A 19757-nucleotide genomic window follows, 5' to 3' on the forward strand; every position below is an offset into this window, starting at 1 on the left:
AAGACATGAGAACCAGCTTGGGGAGTTTTTACTATTTGGTGGATGTTCAACTAGATGACCTCTCAAAGTTGTGCAAATAAGTTAACTGTTTATGTCTATGTTAGATAAACAGTTTTCACATATATTTTTTCTTGGTATTTTATAAAGACTAAGTGACACTTGGAAAATGAAATAGGCTTGAGAATTACTTATGCAGTAGAATGTTCCTGAATATAATACAGAGTTAACCAAAGACCTTATAATTTGTTAGGAGAGGGCAAAAAATGCTTTTTCTCCTCAGTCTGAGTACCCATGTCTGTTTCATACTAGTGCAACTTTGAGGAATAAAATGATAAGTTCAGTTTGGGACATGTTTTAGACACATTGACTTTGAGGGGGCACTGATGTGGACTTAAAAGTTGAGTGCGTGGATTTGGAGATGAGCTGAACTCAAGATGGAGACTTTTTTTTTTTTTTTTTTCCAATTTGGTGTGTGTGTGTGTGTGTGTGTGTGTGTGTGTATGTATACACAATCTGTGTCAGGTAGATTTAGAGGGAAGGCTCTGTACTGTTGCTCTGGACAGAGTCCTGACTTAAGAGGTAAGGAATCTCATTGTACTTATGTGACACTTTCAGATTGTGAGACCTTGGGCACAGGGACTCAGTGTACTCATGAGAAACTGAATCATTGATCTAGATGTTCAGTCTCACCTGTTAACTGAAGAGATTTTGATGCAATGGGGTTTTCTTATTTAAGTATCTCTAACATGTACAGGTGATAACCTCTGTATCCAGAATCAGAAAATTTCTTCCCAAGACCTATCTTGGTGCCATAGGCTATGCAACTACTGAGAAGGAGTGGGAAAGAGAGAAGACAGAGGATCAGAGGCCTTATTAGGCCAATAAAATTATTCAGGAGCTTTTTGTACACATTTTTAGTTGATGAGCTTCTATATAGAAATGTACCAAAGCTACCTCACCAGAGTGAAGGTGTCTCCATCCCAACAAGTGGCCTAGTGATCATGGGCAGTCATTTCAGTTTTGGTTTATTATTCTTGGTTGTCAGTGTGTACCTGAAGGTGTGGGTATGTTGATTGCTTATACTTTTGAAAAACATTTATTAAAGCATAATAGTGTGGAAATGTTAGTAAGAAAAGGTACCTCATTGCAATGGAAAAGAAAGGAAACTTAAACTTTACACAGATGTGTTCACATTGGTCACTGGTAGAGTGTCACTTTGTATTTACAAATAAATGGATTTGGAGGGTTCCTGGGTGGCTCAGTCAGTTAAGCATCTGACTTCAGCTCAGGTCATGATCTCCCAGTTCCAGCTCCGCATTGGGCTCTGTGCAGACAGCTCAGAGCCTGGAGCCTGCTTCAGATTCTGTGCCTTCCTCTGTCTCTACCCCTCCTCCGCTCGCACTCTGTCTCTCTCTCTCAAAACTAAAAATAAATTTTTTAAAAACATTTTAAAAAAAACAAATAAATGGATTTGGAATAGGCCTTTTGGAATCTAACCTTTTACAGAGAAACTTTTGTTATCAGGAAACATCCCTTGATTCTGGTTACTTCTTACTGTGGTTTTTCAAGTTTGGGATAATGGTTTCCTCTTTATCAAAAGTACTACAATCGTTCTTTATAAATAATATATGTAGACATAGCTTAAATATCTAATGATATATTTTTAAGCAGTATCTGTCTTTAATGTAATCCTTTTTACTATTTCTATGAGCACCCAGGTATGGTAGGTACAGAAGGAATTTTAGACAATGGTTATTCACCTAGAGAAGTTTTGCTCTATCTTGCTTCCTGGCATATTGCTTTAGATATCATAGACACTCAAAGATTTATTGAATTGAATTAGGGGGACATGATTTTCCCATGTGAGACAGTGTATAGTTAGTGCTAACATGACAGGCAATAAGTGTCATATTTCTGAAGGGAGCGATCCAGATAGGTGGAGGCCGAGAGGTTTGGGGGGTTTGTGAAAGAAATGGAACTTGAGTATTGAAGACTGGGAGAGATGTGAATGGGTGCTGAGGTGAGAGCAGTATTCTGGAAATGGCGAATAAGTAGATTTTGAGCAGGGAGGCAAGAAGGAATGTAGTTTGTGTGGCGGACCATAAGAAGGCAAGCCCAGTGCAGAAGAATTAGGTTGGGTAGTAATTTAAGGGACAAGATTATAAGTAACATTTGGCCAAAGCCAAATGTGTGTCTTATGTTTATATGTCTGTCTGTGATCAATTTAGGTGAAAGCATTTTTTCCCCCTCCAGGTATGGTGAATTGCTCAAAAACGACCTGAATGTGCTAAAAATAAAAATGCTTTCCCAGTGTCGGGGTTGAACTCATTGAAAGAGGTGGGGTATAGAGTGGGTATAACACTGCTGGGTTAGAATTCAGTTTAGTGAGTAGAAGTATTACCTGAATTAAATTCTTAACCCTTACTTTATTTTGATTCCCAGTTAGGAAAATTACAGTTAGCCATGATGACCCCCAGAGTCCAGGGTATATATTGACTTTACTGAAATTAGGAAATTGAGTATCTGATTCAGCTGGCACATGCTGTTTTCAGGGAAACTGATTCACCAGCTCAGCTTCATTCTCTAACTTAGTCTCTTTAAAATTAAAATTGTAAGTGCTATTTCAAATGTTATTTAATATGATTATTTTTATAATCTTTGTCTTTTCATAGCACACAGTCATAATCCTATGATGCAGTATTTCATAAAATTGTGATAAACTTAAAATGTTTTCCTTTTGTTAATAGTGGTAGCTTTTTTTTAAGTAGGCAAACATCATTGGCAGGCACTTTTTAAGCATTTCTCTCTCCACTGAAATTGTTTTCACTCTTAAGTTGCGTTTCTGTTTTTCTACTATTGTAAAGTGCAGTTCTTTGCATGTTCTAATTTGCCATGACGTGGTCAAGTGCCGTTTCCTTCCTGTTGCTTGCAAGCCTGTGCTAGAGATAAGGATACATTTCAGTGCATTAAAAAAGAAGCCACTGAAGACAGGCTTAAGCATGGTAAAACATTCTTCTAAACAGAAACCTTTTAAAAGAACAGAAAAAGTGGACTTTAATTTCTGCTTATTTTTAAAGGCTTTTAAAATAGTGCTTACTGAATTTTAAATGTATGAGACAGACTTTAAATTCTTATATATATTAGGCATAACAGGGACACTGTATGAATGTTTCTCCTAGGGCAAAAATATACAGATGAAATTACTCATGGAGGAACAATTCCTGTGTGGTTTGCTGGGTTACTGGCAAGAAGGAAATTGTTTATGTGTCCTTTATTGCAGTTACAAACCTAGTTATTGCTGTGTGGACTTTTTTTTTTTTTTTTAAGTATTTGGCACTTTAACTGTAGTTTAACTGGGGGGAGGGGAGAATGGCTTCACTTTCAGAAATGAGAGGTGATTTTATCTTAGCAAGAATGAAATCTTCAAAGAAAATATATATCTAACTTAAGAAAAAAAAAGCCTGTATTCATCAGTCATATTGATTTTGTTTAAAAACATTAACAAGAAATACTTTGGAGACACTGCCCTTGGTACTAATTGTTATATTCTGAATGGGCACGATTACTTTTTCATAACTAACTTAAGCTTTTGTTTTTCAGGCCAAGAAGTTCTAAAGAAGAAAAATTTCAGAAAAATTGCCTCTGTTTGAGTGGAATATCAGTGAACCAAGGAAACCTGTAGTGCCGTCCTGAAAGAAAACCTGGTCTACAGTAACTTAACAGACTTAGCTGAGGGTTTTTTACCCAAATTGGTCACTGGATTCTGCTGCCTCATACTTGAACCTGCTTGGAATTTTTCTCATGTGGATCTAAGGGGAATGTTTTATTATGGCTGCTGTTGTCCAACAGAACGACCTAGTGTTTGAATTTGCTAGTAACGTCATGGAGGATGAACAACAGGTATGAGACCCAGAGACCCAGAGGAAATTGGATTTTAATAAATTTATTGTTACAATTCTTCCATTTGCGACAGAAAATTATTTACTTTAAAAGACCATAGGAGAAACCTTATTAATGTAAAAATGTAGATGTTAAAATTTTGGAGGCAATTGTGATCTTATGTTTTAAGTACTAGTTAATTTGTTGAGAAATAATTTAATCCTTAGTTTTGGTGTGGAACATGGAAGTAGTAATTTTTTTTTTTTAATGAGACTTTAAATAAAATACCGTAAGTAATTATTTCAAAGTAGTTTGAAAAGTTTCTAGAGGACATAACAACGAGACATGTACTTTTTTTTTTTTTTTTTTTTTTTTTTTTTGTAATATAGGACTGGTGGTTGTAATAGTTGCTTAATTAGTATTTGTAATCCTGGGCTGTTTTTTAAGTGGAAGGAAAGATGTTAGTAGTCCCATAATCATACATCACTTCAGTGCAAAGCACGTGATTCTGAGGAAGTCCCTTCACTTCTCTAGATCTAGATTGCATCATCTGTTGAATGAAGGGATTAAACTGAATAATTTCAAACTGGCTTTCACTTAGTTTATGTTCAGTGATGTTCAAATTACTGTTTCTAGAATGTGAAGAAGATCCAAGAGGCATTGAGAAAAGGATCTAAGTTAATTCTAGTCTCCCTGCCCTGCCTCACCTTCCACTGCAGGGTGGGGGAGATGCTAGGGGTTCTTGGGACTTTATAATTTACTTCGTTTTAAACAGGTTATGTAGGAATTTAATTAAGACGTGATGTGAGAGAGATGCTGTGTTAGACTCACTATACTGGCAAAAATATTTTGAGGACCTGCAGGTTTAAAATATGCCCAGTAAGTTGATTTAGATACTGAAAAAAGCCTAATCCCAAATATTTCACATTAATTGGCCAATTATAATGTATCATACTTTTAATCTAGAAACATAGTTACTACAGGTAATAAAATTGATTCTTACTTTTGACAGGGAATTATAATTTTGCTGTTTGTATTGTCTATTGAGGTGACAGATCTAAAAATTTATAACTAACCTATAAAAGAGAATTTGGATTGAGGTGCCTTAAAATCCAGATGAGCTTTGGTTAGGAAGGGAAAAAGTTTGAGGGAGAGGATTGCTTGGTCCCAATTAAAAATGTATTAATAGTTACGTGGAAAATTACTCATGAGAAACTGAATCATTGATCTAGATGTTCAGTCTCATCTTTTACCTACCAAAAAAATTTTAATGCAGTGGGGCTCTCTTATTTATTTCCAATATGTATGGGTCGTACCTCTGGATCTGGAACTGGAAAATTTCTTCCCAAGACCATCTTGGTGCCATAGGCTATGCATCTACTGAGAAGAAGGAGTAGAAAAGAGAGAAGACGGAGTGTCAGAGGCCTAATTAGGCCAATAAAATCATTCAAGAGCTTTCTTACACGTTTTTAGTTTATGAGTTTCTAAATAGAAATGAACAAAAACTACCTCACCCCCAAATTATGAAATACTCTATTTATATTTTCTTCTGTTTTATGTGTTTAACTCCCCAGTACATATGGAATATTTTTTTTTTAATAGAATGTGAGGTATAGGGATCTGACAACTATTTTCTCCCACGAGTGAGGATGTTGACCCTTCAGATTTATTGAATATTTTATGATTTCCACACTAAGAGTGCCACCTCTTATATACTAAATTACCACATAATACTTTAGTTTTGAACTTTCTGGTGTATTTTATTATTTTATTCCATTTAACTGTTTTGTATTATGCCAATACCACATTACTTTCATTAGTATCATTTTATAGATTTGACATCTGATAAGATATTCCCCCTCCCCTGCCTAAAAATATTGGTATAGAGTTTTGAATAAATTTTAGAATTAACTCCTTAAGTTACATAAAACTCTGTTGGGATTGTAACTTTTCAAAGTTATACAATATTTGTATCTTTTATTTTTCAAAAAAATTTTTTTTGTAATGTTTATTCTTGAGAGAGAGACAGACGGAGACAGAGTGTGAGTGGAGGAGGGTCAAAGAGAGAGGGAGACACAGAATCTGAAGCAGGCTCCAGGCTCTGAGCTGTCAGCACAGAGCCTGATGCGGTGCTCAAAGTCACAAACTGTGAGATCATGACCTGAGCTGAAGTCAAACGCTTAACCGACTGAGCCACCCAGGTGCCCCAAATATTTGTATCTTTTAAAACAATTGTTTTATGATCCTATATTGGTTTGGTTGATTCTTTATAAAATCACTGTTTGAAGGCACCAGATTAGAAGACATTTCCTGTTTTGAGTTATGGTCTGTGGTTATAAATGTCATCTAAAGCAACTGACACCGTTAATGTCTGGTTGCCACCACCTTGATCATTTTCCCTTGTATGATACTCTTTTCACAATTGCTTGGGGGGCTGGTAATGTTGGAAAGGAAACACCAACATTGTTGGTTCTGACAAGCCACTTTTAAAAGTCTTTTCTTGCTATCTGTTCCAAACTGTGAATATTTGTAGCAGAGAGTGAAGCACTTCTGTGGGAGAGCAACACCATCAGTGCTGAATTGCAGTATGTACTTTTATTTGGAGGTGCCTTGATTTGACCTTATTAAACAGGTGTGTTTGCCTGGGGAATTTATGAGAATAAGAAATCTGAAGGTTGTGGATACAAGTTTCTAAAGAGAAAAACTTGACTTATAGGCTCAAATAATCCAGAAGTTAATTTAATGAAAAACAGTTGATAGTTTAATGCATTTTATAATTTTTACATGTCATTACATCTTATACTTTTTCAGTTGTTGGTTCTAAAAGTAGAACCTAGTAAATCATAGTTATTTATACTTAACAGACTTAGCTCACTAGGGAGAAGCTTGGTGACATGCATGGGAAAGTGAAACAAATATTTTTGTAGAATCCTATCACAATATAAGAAGGTGGTCTTAACAACATTCCTTCTTTGGGTATAAATTGGTTTGCTCTGAATATTGATTCTTTGACGCTAAATGATAAAAAGTGCCTTGCTGCCTTTTTAACAAGATACCCAGTAATTCTCCATGCAGTGTTTGAGAAACACAGCATTGCAACTTTGGGAAACCTTCACTGTGAAAGTTAAATTAGAACTGGATCTTGTAGAAAGATCCAGTTTATCTAACAAATGAATGAGCAGAAGTGTTCTGGAACAGTAGAAAGTACTGAAACTTTTAACGGATTCCTTGATTACATAATCAGTCTAACCACCTTAACTTATGGTTAGAAGCTTTTCATAGTGTAACTGTTTCATGTTTTTTTGTTTCTTGTACTATGTTAATTTTGTCAGCCTACTGTATAATATCCAGTGCTTTCCTGCTTGATCTCCCACATTCATACCTGCTGCCTATTGAAGTTCTAATCTCTTTCAAAATCTTAGGACAAAACCTGCTTATTCTAGAAATTTATCCTAAAATTATTCCTTCAGGAATTAACAAACTTTATCCTGTCATTTCTATATCACTTACTGTCATTGTTCTACTATTTGCCACATTACATTTTCATATGTACATTATCACATCAGAAGACTTTTGAATGAGAGGTAATGTTCCCCAAACTCTCTTGACTACAGTATATATATTTTCTAAGACCCTATTTATCCACATTCTCAGTGCATGGGCAGTTTTGCCATATCACCACAATTGTAAGACCAGAAAGAAATCCTCATGGAGTCTTTTTTCTGTTAATGTATTTAGAACTGTTCTGTTGTATGTGTTTAGTCAACACCATGTCAAATAACTTTCAAAACTTATCACTGAAATTATAAATAAGTAATTTATACAGAGTTTTTCTATTTATTTACTTATTTATTTAGAGCATGAACAGGAGAGAGGAGCAGAGGGAGAGAGAGAGAAGGAATCTTAACCAGGCTCCACACTTAGTGAAGAGCCTGATGCAGAACTCAATCTCATAATCCTGGGATCATTACCTGAGCCCAAATCAGGAGTCAGACACTCAACCGACTAAGCCACTCAGTTGCCCCCATATAGATTTTTCTGTTTCTCAGGAGACTCCTTCAAGTTACAAAGGGAGTTTTTGACATGTATCTTTTTAAATTTATTTAAAAAAATTTTTTTAGTTTTTTTTTAAATGTTTATTTTTGAGACCGAAACAGAGTGTGAGCGGGGGAGGGGTAGAGAGAGAGAGAGGGAGACAGAGAATCAGAAGCAGACTCCAGGCTCTAAGCTGTCCGTCAGCACAGAGCCTGATGTGGGGCTCGAACTCCCAAACCGTGAGATCATGACCTGAACCTAAGTCAGACGCTTAACCAACTGAGCCACCCAGGCAGTCCCTCCAACTCCTCCCCTCCCCCAATTTTTTTAACGTTTATTCATTTTTGAAAGAGACACAGCATGGACAGGGGAGGGGCAGAGAGGGAGATACAGAATCCAAAGCAGGCTCCAGGCTCTAGGCTCTGAGCTGTCAGCACAGAGCCCAGAGTTAGAGGTCCAGCTCATGAACTGTGAGATCATGACTTGAGCTAAAGTTAGATGCGTAACCTACTGAGCTACCTAGGCGCCCCATTGACATGGTTGTATCTTGAGAATGAGGTTGTATTTTGTAGAGAATATAGATCACACCAACGGGCCATTTTTAAGAAATTGTGTTAGGAAAAATTCTGTTAGGTCTGGGATTAAGTGTACCTTAAAATTAAAATAGAAGGGATGAGTTGAAGTGTTCTATGCGTAACTTATTCAGCACCAGCAACAGGAGGACAAGAAGTTGGGATGGTGATAACTAACCTGTACATGGACATAAGGAATTTTGTTATTTACATGTAATTCCAGGTTGTATAGATCAATCTACCTGTTCTTGTAGCCTTCTTTTGTAGTCTTGGCAGATCAGACTTATCAGATCCATTAAAAGCTTAACCTTCTGTACAACTAACATACCAGAGGTTGCTTGTTTCTTTTGTGTACATTTGGAACCCTCATCAAAGGAGTTCTGCCACAGAGCCCATAGTATAAGTCTGCTTACATTTTGGAAAGTCTGACTTTGAATCACCCTGAGGCACTCTTCAGGTTATGTGAAGGGACAAACCTTCCTATGATCTAGCGTTTGGCCAGGCTTATCTCCCTGCCAACTATTAGTGAGGAAGCTGATGGTTATTATGAAGGAGAAGTAGGTGAGGGCAGTAGGAAATTATTATTACTCTCTTTTGCAATTTTCCCTTAACTGTCCCCCCAGTGATTTCATCAGGCCCCATGACAAGGTCTTTAAAATGAATATGGATGAGTGGCCTGAGCCTGAGTCCTGGCCTCTCATGTTCCTCCTCAAATAGCATGAACTTCACCACCCACTCCGACTTCTCCTCCAACTATTGGTCCCAGGGCTCCATGCTGTCGCCCAACCACTTGGTCCTGCCAGTCAGCATTGCGGATGCCAGAGTCTATGCAGGCACCAGGGGCTCAGCCTCTCAGATCTCTGTGTTCTGCTCCACCAGCTAATAGGGTGGTGGGGGGCCCAGGCCTGGCCACCAGGATGGCTAGGGGTCTGGCAGGCATAGGGGGCATCCTCAGGAAGAAGGAGACCATGCAAGACCTGAGTGACCACCTGGCCTCCTGCCTGGAGAAGGTGAGGAGCCTCAAGGCTGATAATCAGTGATTGGAGTTCAAAATCTGGGAACACCTGGAGAGGAAGGGACCCCAGGTCAGAGACTGGGGGCAATACTTTTAACAGCATTTTGCTGAGGGCTCAGATCTTTGCAAAATCTATGGACAGTGCCTGCATCATTCTGCATATTGACAGTGCCCATCTTGTTGCTGGCGACTTCAGAGTCCATATGAGATGGAGCTGGCCATGTGCCATTCTGTGGAGAATGCTCTCCCTGAGCTCCACAGAATCATTGATGACAGCAGTGTCACTTGACTGAAGCTGGAGGTAAGAGATCAAGGCTCTCAAGGAGCTGTTCCTCATGAAAAAGAAACCATGAGGAGGAAGTAAGGGGTCCAAAAAACCAAATTGTCAACTCTGGGTTGACCGTGGAGTCGGATGCCCCCAAATCTCAGGACCTCAGCAAGATCATGGCAGGCATCCAAGCCCTATGACGAGCTGGCTCAGAAGAACCAAGAGGAGCTGGACAAGTACTGGTTCCAGCAGATTGAGGAGAGCCCCACAGTGGCCACCTCATAGACCACTGAGATAGGAACAGCTGAGATGACCCTCCCAGAGCTGAGTACTTGGAGATCAACCTGGACTTGATGAGAAACCTGAAGGCCAGCTTGGAGAATAGCCTGGGGGAGGTGGAGGCCCACTACATGATGCAGATGGAGCAACTCAGTGGGGTCCTGCTGCACCGGGAGTCAGAGCTGTCACAGACCTGGACAGAGGGGCAGCACCAGACCTACGAGCATGAGGCCTTGCTGAGTATCAAGGTCAAGCTGGAGGCTGAGATCACCGCCTACCATCACCTGCTGGAAGACACGGAGGATTTCAGTCTCGGTGACACCCTGGACAGCAGTAGCTCCTTGCACATTGTCCAGAAGACCACCACACGCAGGATTATGGATGGCAGAGTGGTGTCTGAGACCAATGACACCGAAGTTCTGAGGTGTTGAGGCAGCAGAATAGAAGCAGGTCACCCTTTGGGGAGCAGGAGGCCAATTAAAAGAGGTGAAAAATGAATATGGGTGAGGTCGTCGCATAGGATAGGATATGGACTAGAAGAGTTCCAGAAACATCCAGTGATAAACTTTAGTAATTAGTGTTTACTGACCATTTTGTCCTGTGCATTGTGTTATGTACTTTACAGGGATTATCCTATTTGACAATCTTACGAAGTAGGTACTTTAATTCCTACTATACAGAAGAGTCAATCGAGGCTTAGAGAGGGGAAGCAACTGACTTGGAATGATAAAACTGGGAACTGTCACCCAGCTTGTGCCTTGAATAATGTCAGCCACCAATGCATGCAAGTAGTTAAAAAGTGGTTTTAAATGTGGAAGAATTATACTTTGCATTTATGATTTTAGCAAAAAGAAAATGTTATGTATTCTAGTTAATCTGTTAATGTAATTGAGGTTGATAGTCTTTGTGACCTGATAGACCTGAGTACTACCTTTAAAAAAAAAAAAAAATGGCAGCTTTATTGAGATGTAATTTACATACCGTACAATTCACCTATTTAAACTGTGCAATTCAACGATTTTTACTATGTAAACAGAGTTTTGCATCCATCACCATAGTCAATATTGGTACATTTTTGTTATCCCCAAAAGAAACCTGTACCCGTTAGCAGTCATGTCCCATTCTCCCGGATTCCCACACTGTGGCAGCCACTAGTCTACTTTTTGTCTCTATAGATTTGCCTGTCGTGGGACATTTTGTATACATTGAATGTAGTATGCACAAGAGACCATGCAGTATGTGGTCTCTTGTGACTAACTTCTTTTACTTAAACAATGTTTCCAAGGTTCACCCATGTTGTAGCATGTATCAGTACTTCATTCTTTTTATTGCTAAATAATATTCCATTGTCTGGGTATATCACTTTGTACTTATCCATTCTGTATATTTTTCAAAAAAATGCTTTTTTTTTTTTTTTAAAGTTCGTGTTGGTCAGTTTTTTGTTGGGGGTGGAATTGGCCATCTCCCTTCTCCCAGAAAGTGCTCAGTCACCTAGAGCAGCCTTGCTGGGTGAATAAGGAAATTAGTACCTCTTTGATGTAGCTCAGTTTAGCCACATGATCTTGAAAATTTTGCCTCCTTTCGTTTTACTTAGCATGTAACACATAAAGAGAAGGATAAGTCATTATGTGAACAGATAGGGTTACTGGACTTTTTTTTGCCCCCTAAGCCAAAGTCACTTTCAACATTATTTTGAGAATAATGATGAAAATAATGTCCTTTGATTTACTAAAGTAAAAAGAAAACCGGTCATGAATGATTTGTTAGAGTGTGAATTTAACAAAGTGATGTCCTTAAATAATGTTCATAAATCTGATATGCTGAATGTTAAAGATGTTAGAATATGGGCAAAGTTTTTGGGTTTTGTTTTGTTTTGTTTTTGATACAGAACCAAAATTCTCAGTATTAGGGCAGTTCTATCTTTTTGGAAAGAAGAATTATGTTGTAATGACTAGTAATACATTTGTGAGCTTACCTGTTTCATCTGTTCTCACCTATTGAGACATTGAGAAAAAGAGCACTGAGCATGTGAGGAGGGATTCGGGAATTGACCTGGAGTTGTAGGGATTGGAGTGTGAGGAAAGAATTTTCCTCTCCTGAAAGGTGATATTTTAGGTGACAATTTAAAGATTTGTTATATTTTTATGGTTTTGTTTGACTCTGCACTTCTCTCATTCCACTTTATTTTCTGGTATGGAAAAAACAAAGAGTATTTAGGAAAAACTGCGATTTACCTTTAGGAAAGCAACTACAGGGAAGCTCAAGTAACTGGCACTTCCTCTCCCCTCCCCTGCCTCAACGCGTGAGCACATTCAGAAATAATTTGGTATTGAAGATTTACCTGGGAAATGATTTATTGAAAAGTGACTTGTTTATGTGCATTAAGATCAACTGCTTGCAACTTCAGTATAATATTGAATTCTGCAGATTGGTAATTCCTGTCAATTACAAATCTGTGACATGTAGCAGGGTATCAGCCTGGGAACCAGGAGCCACCACTTACTAGACGTGTGACTTCAGACAAGTTTTTAAATTTCTCTGAGCTTTGATTTCCTTCACCAAAAATGAAAGAATTACCTCCCAAGGTTATGAGTATTCAGTGTTTATGTAAAGTATTTAACAAAAGCCTAGTGGTCAATAAATGTGGCAGTTGCTGTTGTGAATGACCTGAATTAAATTAAAAAAAAGTGTTAAAAGTTTGTGTGTACCACTGCATACTCTCTGTTAATTGTTTGGGATAAATTAGGTAATGAAGTCAATTTTTATAATTTGAATATCATTTAGACAAATTCATTCAGCTTCCCCCCCCCCCCTTATTTTTTCTTTGCTGGCTTAGTTCTAGAATAAGCCAACAAATTTATCACTCAGGATTTGAAAAATCTGGCAGACTAATTCTGTGGGGGAGCACTGTCCTTTAACATTAAAGCATGTTAAGTTTCTTTGAATATAGTTTGACCGGGAGTTGTTCAGTTTTTTTGGAGTGACTCTAATTTCTTTTATTGCCTAGGATTGGCTAGTGTTACTTTTCCATTCTGGAAAAGGCTTTGTAGCTAAACTGTCTGTATTCAGGAATGTCTGCCTCATTTTATTCTATGATTCATACATATTTATATAAGATTCTTGTCAAAGTCCCATCTTTTAGAAGTAGTAATTGCCTCCTTAATTATGATTTTAAATTTTTTGAGTTATGTAGAATCTGCATGGTTAAAACCTCAATCTGATAGTGACCGCTAAAGTATTATCTAGTTGGCTTGTAACTAAACATTTAAACCTGGTTAAAATTTAGCATACTTCCCCAAATTTACGTTTCTCCCACCCCCCACATACCCTTAACCTACCAATGTATTGAACTTTTAAAGTGAGCACTCTAATAGGAAAACCAAGTTTGTTTTCAGTGACCATTTTACTTTTCGAGATGCATGGCCAAGTAAGTTATAATTTATCCTGGCTGAGAAAAGGAAAAATCTGGGCAAAGACTAAAGGCAGCCAATAGTCACAAAAGACCTAAACTGGGATTAGAGTTAGCCAAATCAACTCCATAGGGATTTACAGTGGAATTTTGAACATTATCTAATAGGGGAATTCTGGAGAAAAGACCATTTTACTTAGACCTCACTATTTTTTATGGTGCCGTGCAAGAGAGAAGCTAAGCTTCTTCAGAAACACTCATCTCTGCTGGGGCCAACAGAAATAAAACATACATACATATATATAAGCTTTAACTGAGATGAAACTTTTGTTAGACCATAATCTACTTATCGGATCCTGTACTCTTAGAGTCTATCCTAATGGTTAATCTTGTGGACTTGGGAGTTAGATTGTCTGGGTTCAGGTTTCAGTTCTGCCTCTTCCTAGCTGGTTGCCCGATGTCAATAAAACTGCATAGTGCTGTGGGGATTGACAGGGATAAGCCATATAAAGTACTTAACTGTAGTAGCTGCTTCACCACCACCACCACGTTAGGAATACCACTTAATTTTAATTTTATTCTGTTATATTGATCATTTTATTGAACTCTCGAAGACAGATTGGAAGAGAACTTTTTACATAGCACTGTAGTGAGTTTCTTTTTAATCAGATTAAGAAAGCGCTTTGCTTATGTTAATTTCCAGAGATTTGAATATTTTTTCTCTTATACCAAGCCACTGGCTACAGTATAATATCTGCATCATGATGTTTATAAAAAATCCACAATCTATAGAAACCTAGGATATTGAAGAAAGAGAGCCATTGGGAAGTGAAGGGACTGACAGAAGCCTATATATTCAATTGTGTGCCCTGCTGCTGCTTTGCAAGTTGATTTTTCCATGCCAGAAATACACTGCCTGCTCTAGTCTTGAGTGAAGTGTAAAAATATTTCCTAACATTTTGTGGAGCACTTTATAGTTTACAGTGTCTATTTCATATACACTTTGATTCCCACAAATGATTCTGTGACAGAGTTAATATTTTCTTTCCATTTCCTATTGTATTCTCTCACATTTATTACTGAATAGCTAGAATAACTATATTAGAATCTTACAATAGATTCCTAGGGCAGAGTTGCAAAGGCACTCAGGGCACTGTTCAAAATTACCTAGCCTATTTACTAAAGATATCTGGATCCCAGTTCTGATTTAATAACATTGTTTGAGAGTATCAGTGGGTAATTGGTCTTATTAGCTGTTTATTGACTCACCAATTTTGACAGTACTTAGTTTCTTTATACTTCTGTTAAGACATAATGCAGAACAAATGTCCTTAAAGATGTGTGTGTGTGTGTGTGTGTGTGTGTGTGTGTGTATACAATGGAAACACAATGGAATATTACTCAACCATCAGAAAAAAAGAAATCTTGCCATTTGCAATGACATAGGTGGAACTAGAGTGTATGATGCTAAGTGAAATAAGTATGAGAAAGACAAATACAATATGATTTCACGCATGTACAATTTAAGAAACAAAACAGATGAACATGTGGGAAGGGGGGGGGAACAGAAACAAACCATAAGAGACTCTTAATGATAGAGAACAAACTGAGGGTTGATGGAGGCAGGTGGGTGGGGGATGGGCTGGATAGGTGATGGCGATTAAGGAGGGCACTTGTGATGAATCACTGAATTCTCCTGAAACCAATATGAAACTGTATGTTAAGTAATTAGAATTTAAATAAAAATTTGAAAAAGAAAAAACACAGAACTGTATGGGGATTTGATGTATCATTTGAGCTAGTGCATTGAAGTATGTCTAAGTTTTTAGAAAGGTAGTAATGAATATTTGGTGTTTTGTTTAAAATGAAAATGCACTAGAAACAATGAAAAAAAAGCCCTGAGGAAATTGCCAGGGAATAATTGCCACATGCATAAAACTGGTAATCCCAAAGAGTTTCATGGGTAAGTTATTTTAAACTTTAATGAATCATTTAAACAGTTTCAGTTCAGAGAGAGAAGTTTCCTAAGTCATTTTTACAAAGTCAACGTAACACTGATACCAAAACCTGGGGGAATGTGTGCACATACACATTAGTAGGCTAATCCCAAAATGGATACATATTTTAATATAATAGCTAGTATTTATTGTCTCTTACATTTGCCGGATCCTGTGGGCAATATGCATTTTTTCCTTTTTAATTGATCTTATTACATAATATTGGCTAAAAAAACAGAATTCTTACAAGTCTATCCAAAGGTTACTCCTAAAAGATGGAATATTATCTCCATGTGAGGTTCCTTTATTCTGTGAGGCTTGATAATTAATCACACACTTTTCTTTACATACTTGAGGAGGTAGGGTCCACAGTGGTGTCTAAAAAGCCATCTGAGATTTTTATTTTTATTTTTTTAAGTTTATTTATTTAAGTAATCTCTACACCCAACATAGGGTTCAAACTCACAGCCCTGAGATCAAGAGTCGCTTGTTTTTCCAACTGAGCCTCCAGCCAGGCACCTCACCATCTGAGATTTTTTTGAAATGAGACTCTTAAGCATCAGCTAAAACACTGTATCTATAATTTATAAAAGAAAGACAAGTGATTCTCCAGACTAGAAAGTCCAGATCAATAAACCTGTTTCTCTAGATTTTCTTTAAAAAATAATGTTTTTGTTCCTTCAACTTCCAAAGAGTCTATTTTGAATGATCTACACACTTGGATGCAGTTGACTTAAAAATGTTTTACTTCTTGCTTTTTCTTCTAATTATTTTATTTTTAGTCATTCTGACTAGTGCAGGATATTTTCTCTAGAGGATGTGTCAACACAAAATGAACAAAATTTCTTTTAGAATTTCTAAAAGAAAGGAAGAAAGTATTATTCGAGCCCAAGTTAGGACAGCTGCCTGGGATACACAGTCTTCACAAAGCAGAGAGTGCTCTCACATATTTTCTTTCGATCCTCAGCATAATAACTCTGTATGGTGTGGCAACTATTGTTATCCTTATTTTATGAATAAGGAAACCCCCTGTAAAGAGAAATCTCCTAGAGGTTGAATGAGGAAATGAATGTTGCCCAGAAACACCACTGTAGAATGTTACAGTGCCTGCATTGGAATTGAGTCTTTTTGATTGAGAAAGCCCAAACTCTTAACCATAAGAGAGAAAAAGAACCCTGAAGGAAAAAGAGAATCTGGAAGAATATTAAGTAAAACCTCTTTGATAGCAATTATAAATAAGTAAAATTTTCACATTCTCCCAAATACATTTGCATACTAAAAATTTTAAACACTAGATTCATGTACTACACTCTAGTAAGGAAAACTATATTTAGACCAATGTGTTGGTCAGTGTGTACTATAGGTACATAAATTTTCTGCCTGTTTGCTAAAACTCTTTTTCATTTTCTTTTAAAATAAAGACGGATAAGCTCGTGTAATGGAGAGCTTGAGTTAATCAACAGAAGTATTCTTATTTGCAGATAATGAAGCTGTTTTAATGACAGGGTTTTTAAAGTGTGCAGAGAATTTGGCTGTGAAGAAGCCTTCACAGGACTTTATGCTGAGCCTTGGAGATGTATTGCACAATTCTGGCTTGTTTTATGTAATAGATCAATTCCTAAAATCATTCAAAATGTATTGGTAACAGTGGTAGTTATTAGGGAGGAGAACTATATGGAAAAGGGACAATATTTTAAACTCTTGGAATACAAATGTGTTCATGTATTACTCTATTCCCCAAAATACATCTTTTTAAAAATCTATTAAGTTTTTTATTTTTATTTAAGTTTTTATTGTTAAGAGAGAAAGAGAGTACAAGCAGGGGAGTGGCAGAGAGAGAGAGACAGGGAAACACAGAATCTGAAGCACGGTCCAGGCTCTGAGCCATCAGTGCAGAGCCTGATGCAGAGCTCAAACTCACTAACCGTAAGATCATGCATGACGTGAGCTGAAGTCGGATAGCTAACTGACTGAGCTGCCCAGGCACCCCAAAAATCTATTAATTTTTTTTAAATGCACCATGGGAACTTGTTTAAAGGATTTTTAATTTAAATTCATTTTGTTCACCACTCACCCTAATTATATCTATCTAGATGTACCATGTCTAGAGGTTTCCTTTAATTTTATGGTTTATAAAAGGGAATAAAATATCGCCATAGTGTTTGTTTGATCTGGTTCAAGTCTCCTCTCCCTGCAAATGCTCTGCCTTACCTCTGTCTCAAAGTAATGGTCAGAGAGAACTGGAGACATTTTAAAGTTCTATTTCTTCTATCAGATTGACCTCTGCTTTTTAGACTTTTTATTGAAGTGTTACGTAAACAAAAAATATGCACAAATCGTTAAATGTATAGTTTGATAAATTGTCACAAAGTAAACATGTATGTTTCAGCTTTTGCTTTACCTTGAAGCTTAAATGGTTGTTGCTGAGATGAGATGGTTGTGTTCACTACTTTTCTGGTTGCATTCATTACTTTCCTGAAAGGGCTATTCTTATTCAAATAAAACAAAAACAAAAAACCATGCCTGTTAATGTAAGATTATAGTAAGCCAAGTTTTCCCCCCAAGTTTTATTGAGATGTAATTTATATATAACATGTTTAAGTGTACAATGTGATGATTTGATATACGTATATAAGTTAGCCAAGTTTTAAGAGTGTTTATTTCTATCTAAATCCAGTATTGAAGTACTTAATCATCCAGTTATTTTGTTGAACGGTTACTCTATGCCATGCAGTATAACAAATGATATGTTTACATGTTCTTGAATTCTTACAACAACTCTAGAAGTTATTCTCATTTTTGATACACACGAAAACTAAAACTAGAGAGGCTGAAAATTTTGATGGCGTTCAAACACCCAGGGCATGGTACAGTTTGGCCTTAAATAGGATCATTCTAACTCTAGAGCTTGAGCACTTACTGTTGCATCCTGTTTTCACCAGGTGTGTTTCTAGTGCATTTGCTGCATGGCAAATATTGTCTGATTGTGTCCTGATAGACTGAGGTATTGGGTTTTTGTTTTTGTGTTTTGGTTTTTTAAATCATAGGTGAAGGAAATACTTTCAAAGCTGTGGCTTCATAGGATGAGGCTTTGGGGCAGCATTCTGGTTTGAAGAGAAGGCACAGGAGTGTGTCTTAAAGATGTGTTTTCATGGCAAATGAACTGTGTTTGTGTGTTTATTGGAGTGGCCTCCGAGTGAGGAAGCTGTTGAAGATTACTGCTCGAGTGAGGCCCACCCCACTCTTGGTTTTGGCTTGGTTTGAGGCAAAGTGATAGTAAAAACTACTTGAAAATGTGCTCATTTTGCACCTATCTTAAAAACGAGTATGTACATTGGGGAAGTTTTGAAAGACTGTTTTTAACTTGCTTTTCTTTCAGGAAAACATTTGATAGCTGTTTCATTTTAAGCTATTTCATAGAGGATCTGGGCAGGATGTTTCACAACAACCGCGTACCAGATTGAGCTCTACTGTCAGGGAAGCTTGGCAAACAAGTTATTTGAAAGTTCTTTTGTCTTTTTGTGTCCAAAGACTTGTTGAATTAGCTTTACTTCATGGAATAATGAAGTTGGAATAATGGTCCATACTTCCTTAAATATCTCCTAGGGCCTTGGGTTGTGGTATATTGAGGGAAAAGCAAGCCTGGTGAGAGTAACATTGCTGTTTACAGATTGGTCACTTCCCTCCTCTTTTCAACTTGATGGTATTGCCACATATGTCATCAGCCACAACAAATGGCAAGTCCATAGTGGACAGTGTTGAAATTTGGGGAACTCTCCTTCCTGCCAAAAGTTGGTTTGATTTTTATTATGGATGCTAAAAAAATTTGAAGTTTCGCTTTCAACACATGTGTTTCATTTACCTGAAATTAATAGAAAGGAAAACTGGTATGTATTTTTCATTCCAGAGTTGTTAAGACACTCAATAAAGTCACACAACAGTTGAAAGCTTATCAGTGCAGTTTAATTTGCTCATAGAAACTGAGGCTTTGAAAACTCTGATCTTTGACAGAGTGTAATAATCCCAAGAAGTCTTCCATCTCTCTTCCCACCCATCATTTTGTGATTTGTTTTGGTTCTGTTACAAAAACAAATGGGAAAACAGTCTGCAAGTGCCAAAACATGTCATAATAAAGTAATATAACTTTGTTGTTTTGGATTACTAGTATGTCAGACATTGGCGTAAATCAAGTTGATTCAGGTTAGGGGATGCAGTTTTGAACTTTGTAATTCTTTAGAGCAGTGTTCTAAACCCTGCATGCACATTAGAACCACACAAGGAAATTTAATAACATGCCCTGGTC

The 19757-nt window shown here is 37.2% G+C and overlaps 1 protein-coding gene and 1 pseudogene across 5 annotated transcripts in view; both read left to right on the forward strand.

The window, feature by feature from the left end:
• Positions 1-19757, forward strand: part of ELF1 (E74 like ETS transcription factor 1) — a 110755-nt gene that overhangs the window by 54307 nt on the left and 36691 nt on the right. For 4 of the 5 annotated variants that reach the window (XM_030311797.1, XM_030311795.2, XM_030311806.2 and 1 more), the window contains exon 2: positions 3601-3900. In XM_030311797.1, the coding sequence (XP_030167657.1) occupies positions 3829-3900 (72 nt within the window). In that variant the 5' untranslated portion in view covers positions 3601-3828. Of the gene's footprint in view, positions 1-2971; positions 3003-3600; positions 3901-19757 lie in introns of those variants that run through there. The other variant, XM_030311801.2, reaches the window with a different exon arrangement.
• Positions 8378-14578, forward strand: LOC115511282 (annotated as a pseudogene).

Source organism: Lynx canadensis, chromosome A1, assembly GCF_007474595.2.
Source record: "Lynx canadensis isolate LIC74 chromosome A1, mLynCan4.pri.v2, whole genome shotgun sequence".
Lineage (NCBI taxonomy): Eukaryota > Metazoa > Chordata > Mammalia > Carnivora > Felidae > Lynx > Lynx canadensis.